The sequence below is a fragment of the Limulus polyphemus genome, unplaced genomic scaffold, assembly GCF_000517525.1.
Source record: "Limulus polyphemus unplaced genomic scaffold, Limulus_polyphemus-2.1.2 Scaffold32, whole genome shotgun sequence".
NCBI classification, from domain to species: Eukaryota; Metazoa; Arthropoda; class Merostomata; order Xiphosura; family Limulidae; genus Limulus; species Limulus polyphemus.
In genome coordinates, this window is record NW_013665642.1 from 357,090 (window position 1) to 378,834 (window position 21,745).

General features: G+C 30.9%; 1 protein-coding gene across 1 annotated transcript in view; it reads left to right on the forward strand.

The window, feature by feature from the left end:
- LOC106460052 (filamin-A-like) overlaps positions 1 to 21,745 on the forward strand; it is a 96,619-nt gene that overhangs the window by 13,581 nt on the left and 61,293 nt on the right. Inside the window, 9 exon segments of the mRNA XM_013919740.2 lie at positions 5,581 to 5,770; positions 6,398 to 6,463; positions 7,632 to 7,845; positions 8,635 to 8,752; positions 9,182 to 9,372; positions 13,308 to 13,463; positions 14,348 to 14,476; positions 17,377 to 17,506; positions 20,241 to 20,329. Coding sequence (XP_013775194.1) covers positions 5,581 to 5,770; positions 6,398 to 6,463; positions 7,632 to 7,845; positions 8,635 to 8,752; positions 9,182 to 9,372; positions 13,308 to 13,463; positions 14,348 to 14,476; positions 17,377 to 17,506; positions 20,241 to 20,329 — 1,283 coding nt within the window.

The window sequence follows — 21,745 nt, forward strand, 5'->3', positions numbered from 1 at the left end:
CTGCTAAATTAGGGACGGCTAGCGCAGATAACCCTTGTGTAGCTTTGCGCGAAATCCAAAACAAACAAACAAACACACCAATATATCACTTCTAGTAGCTTGTACTGCCGGAACAACAGTACATGCTTATCCTTTATGTAGAGAAAAAGAGGAGAGAAAAACTCATGAGACCATCAGTTCCAGTCATTTATCGTCCCTGGTTTATAATTTAAGCAGTATTGAAGCTGCGACATTTCGTTGGTGTCAGAGACAAGTTGTTTTTTAACTAATTGGGTGCGCTCTATAACAGTTTTAATAATGTTCTTGTTATGGTATGGTTGGAATCTGTCAATTGGGACACTGTTAAATCTATTGCACTTTAGTCGTTTTTCCCTTCGGCCTATCGCTAATGGTTGGCTGACGTGTTCCGTTTAGATTATCAGTGTTGATGACAAACGACCCTTGAATATGTTGATTAAGGAAACTGTCTTTGGTAAAAACGCTCCTGCTAGACGAGAATCCAGTAATATACCTCTTTCAAAATTGGATAGTTCTCTGCTCTTACCTGTTGTCTCGCAGAATAATAGTGATATTGCTACATCTCTGCATTCATAGAACTCTTCCAGTTATCTAACACATCCTGTGATCAGCACATTTTGCAGATGGATATAAATATTGCGTTCTACTAATGCATATGAATGTGTTGTGTGTATATGAGGGGTCGTAATAAATTGCATAGAAAGTGAGCGCGCGCGCGCACACACACACGCACACGAATGCATGCATACATATAAAGGATAAGTAACAATATCTAATATCAAACTTATCGAGAACTCCAGCAACCGAGCTCAAAGTTCGCAAAAATTAGAGATTCATAATATTGAGTTTCAAACCATATTAATAATTCCCAGGCTTACTCTTGATATTCTGGACTCAAGATTCTTAGACATGCCCCGTAAATATTCTAGAACCTCTGCTGATAGCGTTTTTAAGGGTTATTTTTCATTGAAAGTGTCGTGGAGGGGAGTAGCTTTGTGGGTCATTGGCTTTAGGTTGATCGAGTAGTTCATCCTGGTCAGTGAATCACCGGAAATACCTGTATTTTTTAGTCTTTCCAATTCGATGAAAAACAATTTATACATAATCCTCACTGGGAAGGACTTTCTGGCGGTTGAAGTCGTGACAATCGAGCTGAAAACCTGTTCTTGTACTTTCGTTAGTTTCTTGTCAGCAGCGCGTGACTTTAATACTTATTTTGGAAATGCGCAGCGAAAGTAAGACTGGCGATCAAAATATACTTGCACCACAAGGAAAGGCTGTTACTTTGTATTGCAATGTTTCTATGTATGAGACATTTTTCATATCAGTTATCTGTAAATGAAAGATTAATTTTCTGATTTAACTCAAATTAAGCCCTACGGAAAATATTTTAATAAAGATTAATGTGGTTGTTTAGAGCATAAGTACACAGGAGCTGCTTAACCCTTTGTGTCAATTGTAGGTGAGCCGTTTTTTACTTTTATTGTGGACTTAATGTTGGATACAAATATTGAAATCAACGCATGCAGATGTTAATACATTCTTGCTAACTGTACATAACACAACTGGAAACAATTTTTGTTTTCAAATGTCGTAACCTATGCTGCATCGTTTCTGGGGTAACGGAAAGGTTATGAAAACTCTTGCTTATACTGATAGACTAAGGAAGAAAGTGTTCTACTTTTTTGTTTTTTTGTCATCACAATATCTGGATAAGGTATATGATTTTGTTGCTGAGGTCGAAAATACATGGCTGCTTTATTAGGCACGTGGCATCAGAACACAGTGCTGTTCCAAAACCAAACCAACCCGAGTTATGCTTTACGTTGACAAAGGGTACTATAAGTTTGAAACCGTAGAAACAGCGGTATGAACAGGTACACATACCATCGCGACAAGTGACTGGATTATTAACCTTACGCGTATAACTTATAAAATTACCTTGCAAGTAGATCACAGCTTAAACGTAAATTACAAAGAAAAATATCATAATAATTTTACGATTCTTTACTTAAAAAAATACATTATCAAAATTAATATTGCAGTATGGAATGGAATTCGATGTCTTGTGAGATGAATTTAATATAATAAAAAAAATTTCACAGCTAAATTATATACAAAATATTACGAAGGAAATACATTAATAATGTTTTTAGTTATTATGTTATTTACAAAATGTTGGTACTTATGTATTTATGTCAATTACATGCTTGAAAATATATAAACCAACTGTTCTTTTTTTCTGTATTTTTTTTATAAGATTGACTTTGATATGCTTGACAGGCCTACCGCGTAGTATTTTCTTCGTATATGAACAATAGAAAGTTGTAAGTATTATGGCTTACTCTTTATCTCTGAAACGAGGGTAAATTACCGGTGTTTTTACAAAACTGTGCGTCATTTTTTATTGGCACAATTTTTGAATATTGAGTAGAGGACTTGTTGATTGTTTTCTTTCTCTCTCTCACAAGAGTTGGTTTAAATTATATCTTTTGCTAGAGGTTGAATCGTTTACTGAAAATACTACATTAAGTTTCTGACAGCAAATCGTGCAGTTATGAAAGAATAGTTATTACAAAATAGCTCTTTCTCCATTCTATTAATTTTATGTTACTCAACTTTTCATCTTTTATTGTCACTACCATTAGCTATGTTTTATTTCTAGTACACTTGCATGTTTTAGCCTAGAAATGTGTGGTATTAATCACTCGTGCTTGTAATTTTGTTGCTACCAAAGTTTACTAGTTTCAAGTTTCAGCTATATAATGAAGTATATGATTCGCAAAGGCATGGAAAACTCCTTGAATTTTATCCGAGTCATTTTTAAAACTCTTTAAATTTGGTCAAATTAGTTTTTGACCTGGAATTTTGCAGAAAACTTCTAGAATTTGGCAAAACCTTCTATGAAATTCATTTAAGGGTCATTAAACAATTAAAGATTTATTAAATTGCACTCGAAAAGTTATTTTCTTTGACTACTTGATCTTTTTTTCCAAAAAAAACAACAAAAAAAACACGTTTACGAAAACAAACGTTGTTGGGATAACTTAGCATGGCGACACTGGTTGTCATCCAGAATTCTTTGGATTTTTATCGCTGTATCAATGATACTACGAAGCATGCGTGAACTCTGCTGTAAAAAGAATTAGAATGTATTTTTTTATCATATGTACTACACATGTGAAATAGTCATGGCAAATACTCTTTGAAAAATTGAAAAAAGTCTTTATAAATTTTTTCAGAGGTCTATTTTTTTCTTTTGCTCGTTATTATGTATATAAAGTTAACATGGCACTAGGAAAATTATTTATCTACAAACATAGACAGTAAAAGTTAGTGACAAAGATGGATTTTTTACAGATACTTAGTTTTTTATATCTGGAGAAAGGAAAGAATGGAGTAATTGTTGTAAAACTATTACAACTGCGCGATTCCTTTCAATATAGGCCCGGATAGCGCAGATATTCCTCGTGTAGCTTTACGCGAAATTCAAAATAAGCAAACAAATTAACCTTTCAATATTTTTTTTTTCATTATAATACTAACTTACACTTTCTTTGGCAGCATCAAACACAATACAAGTGGAATTTTTTAAAGGTATATCAAAACTAACGCGGTAATTCAAAAACACAACTAATATTTTTCAAAATGAAAGTGTCTAAGGTAATATAAAGTATTGGCTTGTGTATTTTACTTCGCTTCCAGTACTTTTTCTTTTCGAACAAACTCGCATGTTTAATAAATTGTCATGTGTTTTTGTATGGTATTTTAGTATTTGAAATCAATCTTTTTCGCACATTGGTAACTTGTAATTTCTAATTATTCACTAGAAAACATGTGAACATAAAATTTATGAATGAGTTACTGAATGAACAAACTTGTACTAAAAAAATGTACCAGTATATTAGGAAAGCCAGTTTTTTTTAATCCTGAAAGGTTACCGTGTGACAAAGGAAGTGCGCACAGACCTTGTTCACAAGCATGGGGTTTGGACAGAGAGCTGTCCCAAAACCAAGCGTTCGATTCAAGGTTGAAATACCTTCTACCTGGACAGAGTCCAAAAAAGAAAGAATAGTTGTGTTTATATTCAATTTAGATCTCTAACAACGAACGTAGGGGTGCAAAGGGGTGTTTCATGAATTGTTGAAAACCTGTCTGAAACGAGGGCATGCAAGGAATGTGAAATCCTGTTTTCTCGTAACTTGTCGAAGGCCGAAACGGCCGTGCACTTTACACTGTGTAGAACTTAGTACTGTATTTGTATAACTCGTATATTAAAAGTCTTAGACTGTCTGTCATCTTGTACGTACATTATCATAATGATAATACAGATCTTTCCTTAGTAAAAATTGTTTTTTATTAGCAAGGAAGTACTATTTTTTTAAATATCACTTTTCAAGTTAATTAATATTAACTTCCAGTCATAACAAGCTATGTACTTAGAGCGAAACTAACAATCAGTGACAGTTAGTATAGTCAATTAAATACACTCTTCTTAGGTTTCTGCTTGTAAAGATTAGAATGCATTGTTTCATAACATAATTCGGACTTATGTTAATATCTTTGTTGTGTGTGAGCATTTTCCTTACTAACTTTTAAAGATTCTATCAAAAAAAAGTTCATTCGAATATTGAACAAGTTTAACTTGTTAAAGGACATGGTTAAATCGATTAGGTTACTATGGGGATATTTCATTCTTATTGTGGAAGTTCTTTAATCGAAGATGTTAGCTAAACCGTTTTATATCCAAATTAACGAAATTGAATTGGAGTATTCAAAATGTACAGGATAAGTACTTTAGCAAAGAAATGAAAAATAAATATTTATGGACGAACAATGCATTAAACTGGATTGGGTGAAGAATCGTATGCACATTTAATTACCTGCTCTGTAATTTTTTTATGAAATATTTTAAACTTTTTTTGGGGGGGGGATTAGCTAAGGAATTAGTTTTATCATAAGGACAAAAAACTGTATCTGTTAACATACTTAAATACTTGCTCCTGTACGTCCATACAATTTTTTTTTCAACGTTTCATGTATAACTGGGTATTTACTCTTGCTTACTTATTTTACATATGTAAAACATAAATGTCATGTTTGAGTTCTCCCAACTGTGGTTAAGCAGTAAGCTTGACTACTTACTGTTGAGAACTATACATCAGAATCATTAAATATGGATACAACTTGACCCCCCTCATATTTTCCATTAACACTTTAGTAATCTGGACACGCTTTATGCAATGGAGTTTTTCAGTCCATTGTACTGCCCAGCATAAGTTGTTTTAAGCAGTAATGAATGTTGTAGTTCAAATTTAGTTCTAAAAATATTTTGAAATGTTAGATTTCCTTTTATTTATTATTTAATCTTCTCATTTTTATCAATGAATAATAATTCGGCTAGCTAGTGAGAAAGTTCCATACACAAGTCTAAAACTCATTATATTAGGTGGTCAGTCTTATGAAAAAAAAACATTTAAATTTATTTGTAATTTTGGGCTTCTTAGTAGTTTCTAATTTTCAGTAGAGCCTTCTTTGATGTTATTATGATTTATATTTCAGGTAATACTGATATAGTAGAAGGAAATCTGAAGCTCATCTTAGGTCTTATATGGGCATTAATACTGAGGTATCAAATTGGTCGAACCAGCTTTCCCCCAAAGAAACTGATGTTAGCTTGGCTTCAGGCAACATTACCTGACCTTAAGATTATGAACTTCACAACAGACTGGAATAATGGTATAGCACTGAGGTAAGTGCATTAAATAATATTACATACTTGTGCTTCTTTGAGGTACTTACTCCTGTATATATATTTATGAATATGGATTTATGGAAATTCCTAAATTTTTGCTGTTTTTTTTTTATGAATTACAATACAAAAAATAAAGAATTTTAGTCTTGGATGTTGTATTTCGGCTTATAATTTTGAAGGGAACATTTTTTTAAAAATATTTTCTTAAAAACAAACTATTCTACAATTGTGATGCTATATATTCAATTTTTATATTGCTCTTTAACAAAGATACAAATAATATATTTGAAAAATAAACATTTTTTCCTCTCTTTATTCATTTATTATATTAAATGGCTTAATTTTATGTAGATATTTAGAAATATGATATTTGGTAACGTTATTAGTTTCTTTATATATCACAATCATAGTAGATAATATTTTTTTATATTATACAAACATCAGCCATATTTTAAGACATGAAAACCTGTTTAACTTGGCATAAATAATATATTTTTTTCTTATTAAAATTACATGTACATTGCTATACAGATTATAATTTTTAACCATGACATTTCTCTTGTAATAATTGTTATTCAGATAAGTGTGACATCATAAGCACATTAACTTACTCCTTTCTTTCAGTGCTTTAATAGACTATTGCTGCCCTGGACTCTGTCCAAACTGGAGATCACTGAACCCTAGAGAAAAGTAAGTTTTTCCTCTTTGGTAAGTTTGAGGAAAATTTAGAAAAATCCTAAATAAGAACGGCAATCTCAGTTTCCTTGTTTGAATTATTTGTAAATCTTCTAAACTGTACTTAAGCTTTACTTCAAAAGCTTCAGAAAATTTGATGAAATTGAAGTTAAAAAAAGAGTTGAGTTTGGTCTTTCATATTGACATAAGACTATAACTTAAAAAATCAGTTACTTCTTTTGATTTTATGAAATTAGTATAATAGTAATTAGCAGGAGGTTTTGGGAAAAAGATGTAATTCAGCTTAAAAAAGAAAAACATGGGATAGAAATCCCATTGAAAAATTTGGTAAATACTTCACAAGGAACAGTTTAGCTTTTGTAAAAAAAAAGAAAAAGTGGGAATAATGTTCTAATCAGAACAGTTTAAAACTGCTATGAGTTGGATAGAATATGGTTAACAATTCAACCAAAATATTGGCCATGCTTTCTTTCTTTCACAGCACTTGTCACAAACATTTTGTTTTCATGTTGTATTTTGACTGGCACATACACATTGTTTCTTTAGGGGAGAAAATGTTTGTCATCAAGGTTCAGTGTGATATGTCGTGTTTAAGATCTGGAACAAATACTCCTCAAAAGCAAGCTGTAAGATAAGACAGCTGATTTTAATGTATGAAATAATGCTGTGAAGAAATTTTTCTCTTCATTCAGAATATCTGTTTTTAAAGTCGGATATAACTCACATTATTTTGATCACAATAATTTTAAAAGCATTTTATGTTCTGGGCTTGATATTATTATGGACTGCATCTTCTGGGAGTAATGGGTATGGATAATATTTTGGTCTTTGTGCTGAAGTCTAAATCTAGTGTAAAAAAAAATTTTTGTGTTATTTGGATAAGCTTAGGCAGTGATCAGTTACTCACAATGATAAGTTCAGAGTTAAAAAATCATTCTGTTTTCTCATGAGATAAGTGCATTCAACAAAAGGTTTTGATTGTAATTCATAATTTTCTTAGAAATTTTTATTGTGTTGCATGTATATATATAAGTTTTGTGTTGAAAAAGCTGCCAATTTTCTGGGTGAATCAAACCATAGAATGTTTTTTTTTATCATCATATATTTATTCATTTCTATTTATCATTTAATATTTATTAATAATGATTTGTTATTGTTGTAGGGAGAAAAACTGTAAAGCTGCTATGGAGCTAGCAAAAAAGGAATTTGACATCCCTATGATTTTAACTCCAGATGATCTTGCAAGTCCTAACTTGGATGAGCTCTCTGGGATGACCTATCTTTCATATTACATGAAGGAGGATAGCCCAGGGTACCAAGCTACCTTAAGCTGGGTTCAGAAACAACTTCCACAGCTTCACATAGAGAACTTCACTGTAATTGTCATTCAGTAGAGACAGTTGTATATACTTTTATATATTTTTTTCTAAGAAATTCATTAAAGTATGGATTTTGTGGTAGATATTCATTAAATATGTTTTAAAAGTTTGAAAATGTGGCCTTGTGAGTTATTTATATGGTTAACATGAAATTTTATGAATTAGTGTGGTTTACTAGTGTGTTCAAGAGTATTTCACAAGTGACCAACTAGATGCAAAAAATGAGCTTAGTTTCAGCATTATTTATGTTCTGTAACTCAGTTATGCATAAATGAAAGTTGGATTAGTTTATAATTGTGTGTCATATGAAGTACCTTACTTGTATTTAATATTCAAAAGAAGTGGAATGCAAGAAAGTTACTTAGTTGTATGTAGTAAGTGCTTTGCAAGTAAATTTAAGTAACTCCTAAAGTTTTACATATTATCAACTCTGATGCAGCTGTTAATCTCAAAATAATCCACTTGAAAACCCATTACACAAGAGTAAAATTTATTAAAAGCATTATTTTATCAAATTCTTACTGTGTTAGTTAGAACATAACTTTAGATTACAGTACTAGTGTATGTATGTATGTATGAGCATTTTAGACAGTATTTAGCATGATAAAGTATTCTTAATGTTTTGTTGAAACCACTCATTGTGTATCTTTTGATGGTATTTCCAAATCATTTTCATGAATTACATATTTTAAAAGCCTTAAATTATGGTTTGTATTGCAAATGTAAAAAAAAAAGTGTGAAATCTTATAAAAAAATACTGAATAATTTTGTTCAACATTCTTTCAGACTGACTGGAATGATGGGTTGTCATTATGTGCATTAGTACAGTCTCTGGGAGCTACTGTTAGGGGTTATACAAGTCTCAGTCAAGATCACTCTCAGTGGGAGAAAAATTTACAACAAGGTAAGGAGCTTAATTTTTTAAGCTAACTTTTTGATACTTGTTTCATTTGGGGTAACATAAAGTGTTTTTAATAGTAAAGATTTTTTAATCTGTAATTATTTGTAAATTGCAGTGAATTCTTTATCATAATCCATTTCTTTCTATTTCTGTGTGTTATTTGATCATAGTAATTTCTAATGAATCAAGTTCACTAATGCAAAAAGAAAAATAATAAAACAGAAGAGATTTTTATACTATTTACACTCCATATGTTTTACATTTATTTTAATAATCTTAAGTACCTAGCCACACATGAAAGTTTTCAAATAATGCTTTCACTATTGGAAGTTTTCCCTTTCCCAAGTTAGCTAACCATTACCCAAACTTTAAAGTGAAATTAGCTAATATCTGTAATTTGCTTAAAGCATGATCTTGTAATACTTTGTGTAGGTATTGCTGCGGGAAAGAACCTAGGGGTTGAACCCTTACTGAAAGCAAGAGAACTGGCAGATATAGAAGTAGAACATTTAGGAGTCATGGCTTATGTAGCACGTTTTCAATGGGTGAAGCCTTGTAAGAAGCCTAAAGAACGTATCAGAATCAAAGGAATTGACTTAAACAATGTCCATGTTAATAAACCGGTAAGTGTCAAAGTTAGCACTTGTAAAAGTTTACTGACATCAAAATTAAAAAAAAAGGAACTTAGCATTTTCTAAAACTTAATAGAAAACAGGCAACAAGAAAATTCCAATTATGAAAGAGGATATAAGTAATCAAGCCAAAAAAGTTGATTGGTTAGTTTTAGCATAAAGCTGCATATTGGGGGAAGTGAATCTTGCAATTAAGCTTATTTATTGGTAATCTATAAAATAGGCTAAATACATTGTATCATTACATGAATATCATTTAAACAATAACTGTCACTTATATTTTAAAGATAAACTTAATTACCTTAGTATGAAGATAAAGTAGTTTAATATATTTTATTCTCCAAAATTAGGTTTAATAATGTCAATAGGCTAATTGTACTTAGTCTTAATTATTTATTCCCACAATAAAATGGTTAAGAGTAGTATAGATGTTAAGGTCTTATAGTTTGTAGAGTGCAATGGGTGAAAGGAGTGGGTTTTATTTTTGAACTAAGAACTGACATGTAATTTATCCCTCTCCCTGTTTTAGGTGATTTAATGGTTTTTATGGATATGTTTATTTGACTACTTACCCAAGTAGGTATGAGTGAAGCATATCCTTTTAGTTATAATGAAAGAGAGTGGAGTAGAGAAGTTTAGTAACTAAAAATCAAGAGACTGAGTGGTAGTAACATTACTTATCATCATTCACATGTGCTTTGAACATCATATGTGATGCTCATATGAAGCTCTCTTCTAATCTCGTATGTTGAACCAAAACAACCAGTTCTTATTGCCTCGTTCATGACAGTTAGCTGCATATCAAATATATGTAGCTTTGTATCACATATGATACTCAAGCACTTTAACATTATGTCCTGTGAATCACATGTGAGGCTTACGACAGGGATAGGGTTAAGGAAGCTAATAGTGAAGATATGCAATTTGTTTGTATAGTTTACATATTGGATGAGAAATTGAAGGCTATCCTAAATAGAGTAGAGGCAGTAGATAAGGAAAAGTATAAACATTGGAAAATGGTATAGCAAGATTTCAAAAGGAAGTTAAGCTTTTACATCTAAGGGATACAATAGCTAATAATGTCTTTCGGGAAGTTAGGAACAGTACTATTAGGGCTAAAAGCTGTGAATTTAATTTTAATGAGCAGCTTTTGTTAAGTGACAGATCTTAGTCTTTTGCTTGTGTAAATGAGGTTCTATGGGAAGGAAGGAAAACAAAAGGGACATAGAAGGATGGGAATAAAAATTTCAGGAGGATATAGTTGTTGGAAATTCTAAGGTGTAACATGTGGATAGGATAGTTTATGGAGTAAATATGGATAAAAGAATTAGATTATGCTATCTAGGGTTAAGAGTGGAGGGTGTAACTAACAGAGCAAGTGATGTAGTATAGGATGCTAGAAGCAATGCAGGCTTTGCTGGGTGCATAGGGGCTAATGATGTAGAGAAGGATAGGTATAGGCGGTCTTACCTATTGAACAAACTTGGCAATTGTCTGGGGCCCCATACGTGGGAGGACCCTTGATGCTATGCCTTTTAATCTACTTCTGAGTTTTCTCATCATTATGGGGCCCCATTTACTGAATTCTGCCCATGGATCCAGAATGACTAAGAATGCCCCTGAGGATAGGTCAGAGGAGCTAATTGATAACTACACAGAGATTGATAAAGGCACTTAAAGAAAAGAGCCATAAGTTAATTGTGTTAATCTTAATTATGGGATGAAATTATAAGCAGGTCACTAAGGCTGAATGCTAGACTTAATATTCAAGGATGAGCTGATTAGTTGGTTAGAAACATATGATCAGTTCAATGGGAAAAAATGAGTTTTCTGGTGGATGTACATTTAAACAGGGTAAGAGTTAGCTTGTATTCAATGGCTATTATTTCTGCTTTAAGAGCAGCTTTAAATGAAGAACTAGACTTTGATGAGGGCCAGGATAAACTAAGTGCAGAAAAAATACGAGAAAAATGTAGTGTAGAAACAAAGTACAGAAATAGTTTTAAGGGTTGTCTAAGTTGTTACTATTGTATTGCTAAAAGTACAAGAAATGAAACAGATGACTTTAGAGCATTGGTCAGAATGAAGGATTTTCATATAACAGGAATAACTAAAACTGGGTCAAACGTAAAGAGGTGACAGAAATTTCTTTGAAATGCAGGGTTATAAGTTATTTAATAGAAAGAGAGAGAGTACCTTAAATAGAGAGAGGGTACTAAAAAGTGGGGAGAAGTGGCTTTATACATAAATGTGAGTTACATCCTGTTGAAGATATCAAAGATAATAGCAAGGAAATTGAATCTATCTGGATATTTGGGTGGGGGAGAGTCTTTTAGTGGGAATCTGTTAGAGGCCACCAAATAAAACTGGTGAAATTAATGACAAATATACAGTAAGATTAAGATTTCAGCTGTTAATGAGGTCTTAATTATAGGTGATTTTTACTTCAGGCATATAAATTGGGAATTTTAGAATTACAACATGAGGGAGACAGGTTTTTAGATTCTGTTTAGGATGGGTTTTTTTCTTTCAGGAATTTGTTAGGGAACCTACTAGGAACAATGCTATTTTAGATTTATTGTTAACTTCTAATATAGAAATGAAGGATAGTGTGGATATTGGGGAACATCTGTGTGAAAGTGATCATTGCTGAGATAGGTTTGATGTCTTACTGCATATGGAGATCAGGAATAATGAGATTTTGATTACAAATTTCAAAAAGCAAATTTAAGGGATGTGACAAGAATTATCTGTTGTGAATTGGACAACTAAATAAATTGGAGACACTGATCAAGTGTGGAAAAACTTAAAATATTTTTAAGTACATGTTCACGATAGACATGTTCCTCATACAAAAAAAAAAAAAAGGGTGGCTGCAAATAAGAAATTCAAGATGGCTCATGAAAGGGATAAAATTAAAGAAAAGCAACATGAATTTAAGAATTTAAGTTAACTGCTATGACATCAGACTTAAAGGATTATAGATCAAGAAAGTTGGTCACACAGGAAATTAGGAAATCAAAAAGGGCACATGAGAAAAGGTTTGCCGAAAATATGAAAATTAACGGTAAGGAATTCTTTAAATATATTAAGAGTAAACAAGATGTTAAGATGGGAGTAGGGCCTTTGAGGGTTGATAAAGGAAGGCTCATATTTGATAAGTATGAAATGGCTGGGTTATTAAATTCTACTTTTTCATCAATTTTCACTAATTACAGGTTCAGGGGAGGGCTATTAGGATAATACTTGGTAAGGAAAAGCTGTTACATGAGGACAGGTTAAGATCTTTGAAATTGTATTTTCTTGAAAACATGAGTTATAGAGGATGTCACTGAGGTGTGTAAGGTTGCTAAGGAAAGTAATAGTGTCAATGCATCTTTCTTTTTTTTACATTACTACTACTACAGGAATGTGTTGCCTTTAGATGTGGTGGAAAGAGTAAATTTAAGAAAGTTTAAGGGTTGGCTTAATGAATATTTAAATGATAAATGCTGGTTTAGTGTGTTTAAGAATGCTACCTCTGTCTACTTATATGGAGGAAGTACTTCTGTTTTGCATTTTATTAGTATGTATATTTTTCACATTTATCACTCGATAAATGTAGAACTTGTTATTTAAAAGCATAAGGTAGTTTTCAACCTAAAATACATGGTATAAAAATTTGTTTTTTGTTAAACATTTTACCTAAGGGCAAATCACTGATTTAATGCATATTAATTTCTGAACAAGCTAATACAGAAATTTCTGTGGTATTAAGGTATCAAATACAGTGTTATAGTAACTTACAGAGAGAATGGATGAATTTGTATAATTGGTAATTAAGAAGAACACGTTTGAATTAATTACCTTCTTCAAAATGGAAATCCACAAAGTGATGGTTGATGCAAGGTGATAAAACTAAATCATTTTTGATATTTTATTCATAGGCACACTTCAAAATCCAATTTCTAGATAAATCTGTGGATCAGAAGCAACTAAAGGCAGAGGTTCGAAGTTCAAGTGGAAAAATTGAGTGTCAAATAAGTTTATCTCGTAATGGAGGAACTGGAGTTTTTACCCCTACTGAAACAGGAATGCATGAAGTAAGAAGAAATATAATATTAATTGCATTTCTTAATATTTTTCTTTAGTTTCAAAAGGTTTGGAAAGTTAAGAGTAACAAAAAGTAGAATGACTGTACTTAATTCAGCCAATGTTATTTGTTAGACTTTTACCATTAAATTTATGTTGTTGTTTTTTTATCACAAGTCCATGAGACATTCATTTTAAATGAATTGAAAAGTGCATTTTTTTGGAGTAGGTTAAGGGATTAACTAATTGATTATTGGGATTATTGGGTAAAATAATCCCAGGCTTGTAAAAACTAATGGGGAAAGTAGTATATTAGTTGAATCTAGTGTGTTTTTCATGCTTAAGGAAAAAAAAGTATGTCTGTTGAGACATTTATTAGCATATCTTTCAGTAAAACGAAATACTCTTAGATTTTAAAAAAATAATAAAAATTCCAATACCATTCCATTATTGTTGCAATTTCTGCAAGGGTTTATATAGTTACATGGAAATTTTAATATTAGCTTTCTCATAAAAGTGAACACTAAATGCTCTGTAATCTTAGTAATGCTAGACAGAAATGGCATTTTAGATATATCATAATTTTGTAAAGTAAGTTTCTTTTAGGTACACACAAATATTTAAAATAACTGTTAATGAAAAATTATGTATTACAAGTTTAAAACCTTTTAAAAACCCAGTAATATGTCAAGATTACCAATTATAATTTGTTCTTTTTTTTATTTCTGTTTCTTGTAGTTTATCAAATGTAGGTAAACCTTTATATGCTACATTTCTTTTAGTGCCTAACATATAAAATTATATAGCTCAGAACAGTTCTTTTTTTTATTTTGCTGTTTTTCAAAGCAAACTATCTCCATCAAGTTCTGATGAATATATTGTTTGTTTCCTACAGTTAATAATTTATAACTGGGGAGACATTATCCCTGATTGTCCACTGAAAATCATGGTCTATCCAGAACTCTCCAAGATTCTATACTCAGGAATTGACCCTTGTGCTGTTGGATCTATCGTGGAAGTTTTAGTATGTTTGTTACTGGAATGTTCTTTATTCTGATAATTACGATTATTTTGTATAATTACAAGATAGACTGTTTTATTCTAAATAACCAATAGAAGAATATACTATAGGAAGTAACCAGTCTATGTTATTAATACAGTTTGCTCAGATCAAAATGATATTTCATTGCTAAAACAACAGTAATAACTGTTCAAAACTAAATCAACTGTATAGATCAGAACTAAAATATATCTTGTAAATAAATGGAGCAAAATCTATATAATAGATAGAACATAAGTATATAATGTCATAAATCAATACCTAAGTGAAAACTTAAAATCTTTATTTATTTATTAGGATGCATTTAGTAATCAGTAGAAGAGCCTCCTTGTTCCTGGTATTTTCAGCCAGTTAACAGTCCAAAATAATCTTAAGTGTAAAAATTAATAATAAAAAAATGAAATAATATTCAAAAAAGTTATTTTAAACACACTTTACTTCTTTAATAGTTATATCTTTATTTGCTAAACAAAAGCATATTATGGTAAAAAATGATCATGGAATGCTAGGGACACAACAATGAAGTGGTGTTGATTAACTTTATATTACTGAGTTTTGGTTTTATGTTGCTTCATATTGTCACCATGGCAGGAGGAGGTTAGATATATCTGACTGCAATTATGCTTGTTCTTAAAAAGAGTGAAAATTGCTACTTTTGCTTGATAGTGTGATAGTTCTGCATCGTAAGTTTACTTATGAAAGTTTTTATTTCTCATTAGTACTTGTCATGATATAAAAGACTGTTTAGTTTAGATATTAATGATTAATTTAAGAGTTAAAAGCAGATGATTATATGGAGTTTTGTTAATAATTGATTGACGTTGAGACTATTGAGCATTGTGTGCAATACATTGACATTGATAATATGGAAGGCAGACAGATGATTAAGTAAAGTTACAAAAGGAAAGGTTCAGCATGAAGTTAACAATTGTAGAAGTGATAGGCCTAACGTTTAATATGTTAGACTAAGACTAACAGTAGAAGCGGAGATAAGAAAAATAATTTATTTCATCAAAGCATGGTTCAAAAATAATTGAATTAGCCTGAGTGCACTTTGAAAAAAGAAACAGAGGATCTTCAGAAGAAAGAAGACCAAACAATTACAATTGTAAGTGACACACAGAATACTAGTGCAGTAGTAATAGAGAGGATAATTCAGCTTGTTAACTGAAATTCTAAGGTAATCAAATAGGCCTAAGTGAACTTTTGACAAGAAGGAGAGAACTACATGTATAGTGTCTATGATATGCCTATAATCTCCGTAGTGTTGAAGAATTTGTTGTACATATGTTTATCTTGTTCCGAAAATATAATATTATTTTGAAAACAAGTGAAGTGCATGCTGTTTATTTAACATTGAATTTATCACTAACAAGTCACAGACCTCTATTGTAGTAGAATCCTAAGCCCAACAACAACGTAGTATACATTTATATTAATAAGAAATACAAGTAAAAGCCTTTTTATTTTGACAATTGAGAAAAAGAAGAATATATATTTTTTAAATTCTGATAGTACTGTTTAGCTGTTTTATTCATATTGTGTTTATAATATATGTCCCAGCATGTTACACTTGGTATTTACAGAGTTAGCTAAAAAACAAAAGATAACAAATCCTGGAATTTTATAAAACTACAATGAAGCTTGGTATTATCCTCTAAACTTAATGCTCTGTTAGCTTTAAAAATTTAAATCAGTTAAAAATAAAATAAAATAAAATTATTAAATTAAAAAAAAGACTTTTCAAATATGATTGCAGTGCTTAATAGTTTTTAAAAAAATGGAACAAATATCATCCAGCAAGGCTGAAGGTTGCATGTATGTGTAATTTGGATATTTTCAAGGGACGGTCTCATCATAGTGAATGTACAACACATGATGAATCATTCTCCTAAAGCCAAAATTTAAACCTTCATTGTTTGGTAATTAATATGACAGTAAAACAAAAGTTAACATGTATTTGTTACATACCTTAAATTTTTTTATGCGGTACTGGCAGTGGTAGCTTTTTATGTGTGAAGAAATAAGTTTTTTCTGTGATAGTACTTTATCATTAAACTAATTTGAAATTGAGAAACCTTTAATCAAGATAAATGCATAAAGTTTCATATTTATTTCTGCTGATGTACTAATATTTATGTTAATTGATTTCATGTATTATAATTATTATTATCTCTTGTGATTTTAATCCAACTTTATGAACAAACAGGTTCACCTAAACAGTTTTTTTTTCTAACAGTTTTACCCATGGTTTAGATTTTAGTACATTATTTTGAGAAATATGCTTATGTATTTTTATTTTTGTCATTCCAAATGAGAAGGACGTGATGAGTTCCTATGATTGGATTAATTGTATATTTTGTTGATACACTTATGCTGTTTTATAATTTATCATTGTGCTTATCATTAGTGAAATTAAAGTCCTCAGAACATGTCGGTGTAAATTTACCAAAATGTTAGAAATATATCTATTGGACAAATGAAGATTTCAAAAGAATCAATTTCAAACTTGTATTTGAAAAATTTTTTTTCCTATTGGATTTTATAATGCTAGAGGTCATGTTAGAAGAAGTTTTTATAGTTTCTGCCATGATAATGAAAGTTGTAGATGTTTTCTATGCATTAATGTTCTTATGCATTTGCTTCTGAGAAGGCTCAGTGGTAAGCCTGAAGGCTTATAATGTAAAAATTAGGTTTTGTTAGAATACAGACTGGAGCAGAGTACAGATAGCTCATTGTGTAGTTTTATGCTCAACAACAAACATACAAGCCTTACATTGTTTTTTTTTCAAATAACAATAGTAATATGACATATCAGTTTACATTCCTATTTAAACTATGACATTCTGATAATTCTTATTTAGATTAATTCTAATGGTGCTGGTGGTGGTGATGTCTTAGTGGAGGCAGAAGCCCCTAGTAGAAGAACATGTAACTGTCCTGTACTGGAAGACAAAGGAACCTACACAGCTGCATTTACTCCAGATGAAATAGGTACATGATACATTATTGATTACAAATGGCTAAGTTTATTCAAGTATCATAGTTTAATGTTTATATTACTGCTGATGAAGAACAAATTACAAGATTGACTGTGTAACACAGCTTTCTGTTATTCTTGAAATAAAATATCAGTGCTATGAATATTGTAAAATAAAAAAATATTGTAGTAGGTTTCCAAGATATGATTTATGTCTTTTATTGACATGCTAGATGATTGTCATTACTAATGTATCTTTTTATACATAATAAAAATGTATATATTTAGCTTCTATAATCAAGGTTGCGTTTATATTATTACCTTGTTTTGGTTTATTTGTTAATGATTACAATGTTTGAATGATGAGTGACTAAAGGTCACGTGATCTTTGTAACATTACAATCAGGTTTGAAATTCTGCTGGTACTCAATTTTTAGATTTTTTTTGTTCTGCTTTTCATCCAATCCATGTGTCTTCCATCATAATGTCAGAAAGCACACATGTCACAACTCACAGAATATAAAAAATTATTACATATTCTTCAAATGAACCAGTGAATGACTTAACAACATTAGTTCTTGTTGGCAACAAGATCATGAGAAGTTATTATTTTGTTTCAATGTCATCATTATTAAACTGATTGGATAGTATCATTTGGCTTTGTGATTTATATGATTGATCAATAATACTGAATATATCCAAATGACCTGTTTTATTGGTTGATAAACTGTGATTGGTCACTTTAGCAGGTGGGGGGGTGGGGGCATTACCACGAGAGCAGGGCCATTTGCACCAGAACAAGGTATCACACAGTCATAGGATGTGGTATGGTACAATTTCATTGGAAGTAGAGATTGGTATGTTCACCACTGCTTATTTCTACTTACCTCATGTTTCTTCCACTATCATATGTAACATGATATTTTGCAAAATTGGGGTATAGTATCTGGTTCATATTCCTTCTAAGTGAGTACAAGTCTGTTATCTGGCTACTACATGTCGTTGGTCAAATGGATGTGTTCTTGGCATGGTACCATTGCAGATGAGCTTTGACATTGTATAATCAGAATGTATCTCGTAGGGTATCTGGTGCACAGGTGATTAGAAACAGACTTCACAAGGCTGACCAGTGTGTGGCATTCATTCTTGGAGCCTGTATCTTATGTTTGATGAGCCAGAATTGACAAATAGTTGTGGTCTGTGTTATGTATGATGGCATGCTTTATTCATATGTTTAAACAATCATACCATTGGTTTGGAAGCAGTTCCACATTCTGTTAATGGCATTTTAACATGCTTAAAGCCAACTTGCAAGAGCTTTTTGTGATTGGCCAGCTTTCATTTGTCTGATTATACTTGAGTAAAACATTGAAATGTACTGTGAGAGGTGATTTAAATTACTTTATAACAGAAGTTTTTACCATGTTATAGCTATTCTATTACAAATTACAATTATTATCTTCCTTGTTTTAATTAGTGTATTACTGCCTTGAAAATATGCACTAAAATATTAGATAAACATCTCAATCCAAAATATTATAGTTTCCACAAAACTAATTTGGTACAAAGAAACAAAAGTTAAATGTATAAGTAAAGTATCTTCTTTCAGCACTAGTTTAAATGAAATTTGATGCTTTTTATTTTTATAATTAAGTGGTATGTCTGTTTCTTCAGCAAATTTTAGCTAATTTCTCTGTATTTGACTCCTATTATTATTCTTATCTTGCAGAGCTTGGCAAACTTCAGCCATGATCTGATCAAGCTATTCCTATTTTAATGTTTAATTTATATACCAACAAGTAATAGTACAACAAACTTGTGAGACTATCATATTTTAATATACGTGCCTTTCATTGACAACAGCTGCTATTTTACAATCCAACTGAAGTAAATCAATCGTCCACTCTTGTACATTCTGGACATAAGTAGAAACTTGATTTCTGTCATTGTACTTACTTTCGTATGGATACATATCACTTTATACCTTGAGAAATGTGTTAGATTTGGTATGTACGCATGGTTTGGTGCAATTACAGTATGTAGACATATTGGAGGTTAGAGAAAATTAGCTGTTTGAGTTGATTTGAATATACTGATAATAAAAATTCAAATAAAATTCATTATTTCATTAATCCCAGTATGGTCCATTGTACTACGAAGCAAGGTGATTATTTACTTAGATTGTAGTATAGGGCATGTGTGTAGAAATAAATATGAATTTATGTGGGTATTAAATAATACACTGAAAAAAAAAAAGGTTTCAGTACAGAATTTCAGTTTTCCTACATTCTAGGAAGCATTTCATTGAGAACTAGATTCCTAGTTAAAAATTAGTTGAAATATAATTGTTTTTAATGGATTTGAACCTAGAATTCAATTTTGTTAGGCCTAGAATTTTCATATGCAGGTGCGCGAGCATAGACACATACAGACATGTACTCAACAGTGAGACAACAGTAAATCTTCAGATTTACAATGCTAAAAATCAGGGGTTCGATTCCCCTTGGTGGATACATCAGATAACCTGATGTGGCTTTGCTATAACAAAACATACATACAATTTTAGTAGAATACTTCTAATTTCAGTGCTCCTTTTATTATGGCCTACATTTGAACTAGAAAAAGTTGGAACTTCGTGTTGTAGAATGCTGACATAGTAATTTGCAATGAATTGGAAATGTTTGTCCCTTTTATCTGGGAAGGAATTTTTTTACATATACTTAGTGTGATATTTGTTTCATGACTTAGGGGAGTGGAAAATATCAGTGACATATTCTCGTGAACACATCCATGGAAGTCCATTTTCATGCTATGTTTATGATCCTGCACAAATTAAGGTATGTTATGATAAGCAGCTGTTTTTTGTATTTTCAATCATTCTTAATAGCCAATTACAAAAAGAATATTCACAGCTCTGTTTTTGTACAAGAATTATTATTTATTTTTAAAGAACATTTTTATAGCCAGTAGTTTACCATACATGATTTAAGTATTGATCTTATTGGTTTCCTGATCTGAAGTTAATTCTGGGTATTTTTCTAAAATGATGCTTGTGTTTCTTAATAAAAGTTTTGGAATGTTTGTATTTTTTTAGAGAAATAAATGAGAATATCATTTAAATAAAGAACATTTAATATTATTTTAAGGAATCGAACAGCTATGCTATTCTTTAACTCTAGGATGTATATGAGGTGTCTGTTGGACCCAGCCAATAGTCTTATTTCTTTATAGTTAACTGGTTTTTGTTTTTTGATCACCTCAATAAGCTATCCTTAAACATTATCCAATAAGCAGAAAAAGTATATTTCTTAATTATGATCAGTTCAGGAAATTAATTGGCTTGTGTTCAGTAATTCATTTACAAAGTTGAAAGTAGCATAATTTCGTATGGTCAAACAATATTTTTGTGTACATAAACAAATAAAAAGTGCCTTTTATTTTCTGTATATGCTCAAGCTTAATAAATATACTATGCTTATAGCAAATAACTTGTTTTTGTCTTTCATTTCCCCCATTATGCATTTGTTTATAATTTGTTGCACAAATTGAAATTTTACATATAGTGCTGCTATATGGAATTTTGACTGCATTCAGTACAGGTTTCATATACCAGATAAGTTTGTTACTATAAGTAACTTGACAAATAGAGTTCAAAAAAGGGGTCCCAAATGCACTCATTTCTTTTTAATTTTTAGACTTGGCATAGCCTGGTGGTTAGGGTGCTTGACTTGCAATATGCAAGTTGCAGGTTCAAATCCCAATCACCAAGCACGTTCAACCTGTTCTAATGGTCAATCCCAATATTGTTAGTAAAAGAGTTAACAGTGGATGATGTTGACTAGCTGCCTTCCCTCTAGTCTATTACTGTTAAATTAGAGCTGGTTAGTGTAGATAGCTCTCAAGTAGCTTTGAGTAAAATTAAAAAACAAACTTCAATTTGAGCAGTTTCATCTCAAGTCTTAGATTCTGATGTAAACCAAAAGGTTGGAGTAATGATAAACTTTTGTGTAACACTTTAGAGTTTAAACTATACATGTATGCCTTTCAAAATAAAGAAATCATGATAAATCATATTACAGAAAATAATTGAACCAATTTTTAGATTATTTTCTGTTTCCATGAAAAATATGACCTTACTTTCAAATTCCAGCAATTTTTCTATTCATTAAAAAAAGTTATTTATTAATCTAATCATTCACTGAGAAATGCCTTGATGCTGAACAATCTGATTATCTAATAAATCTAAGGTTATA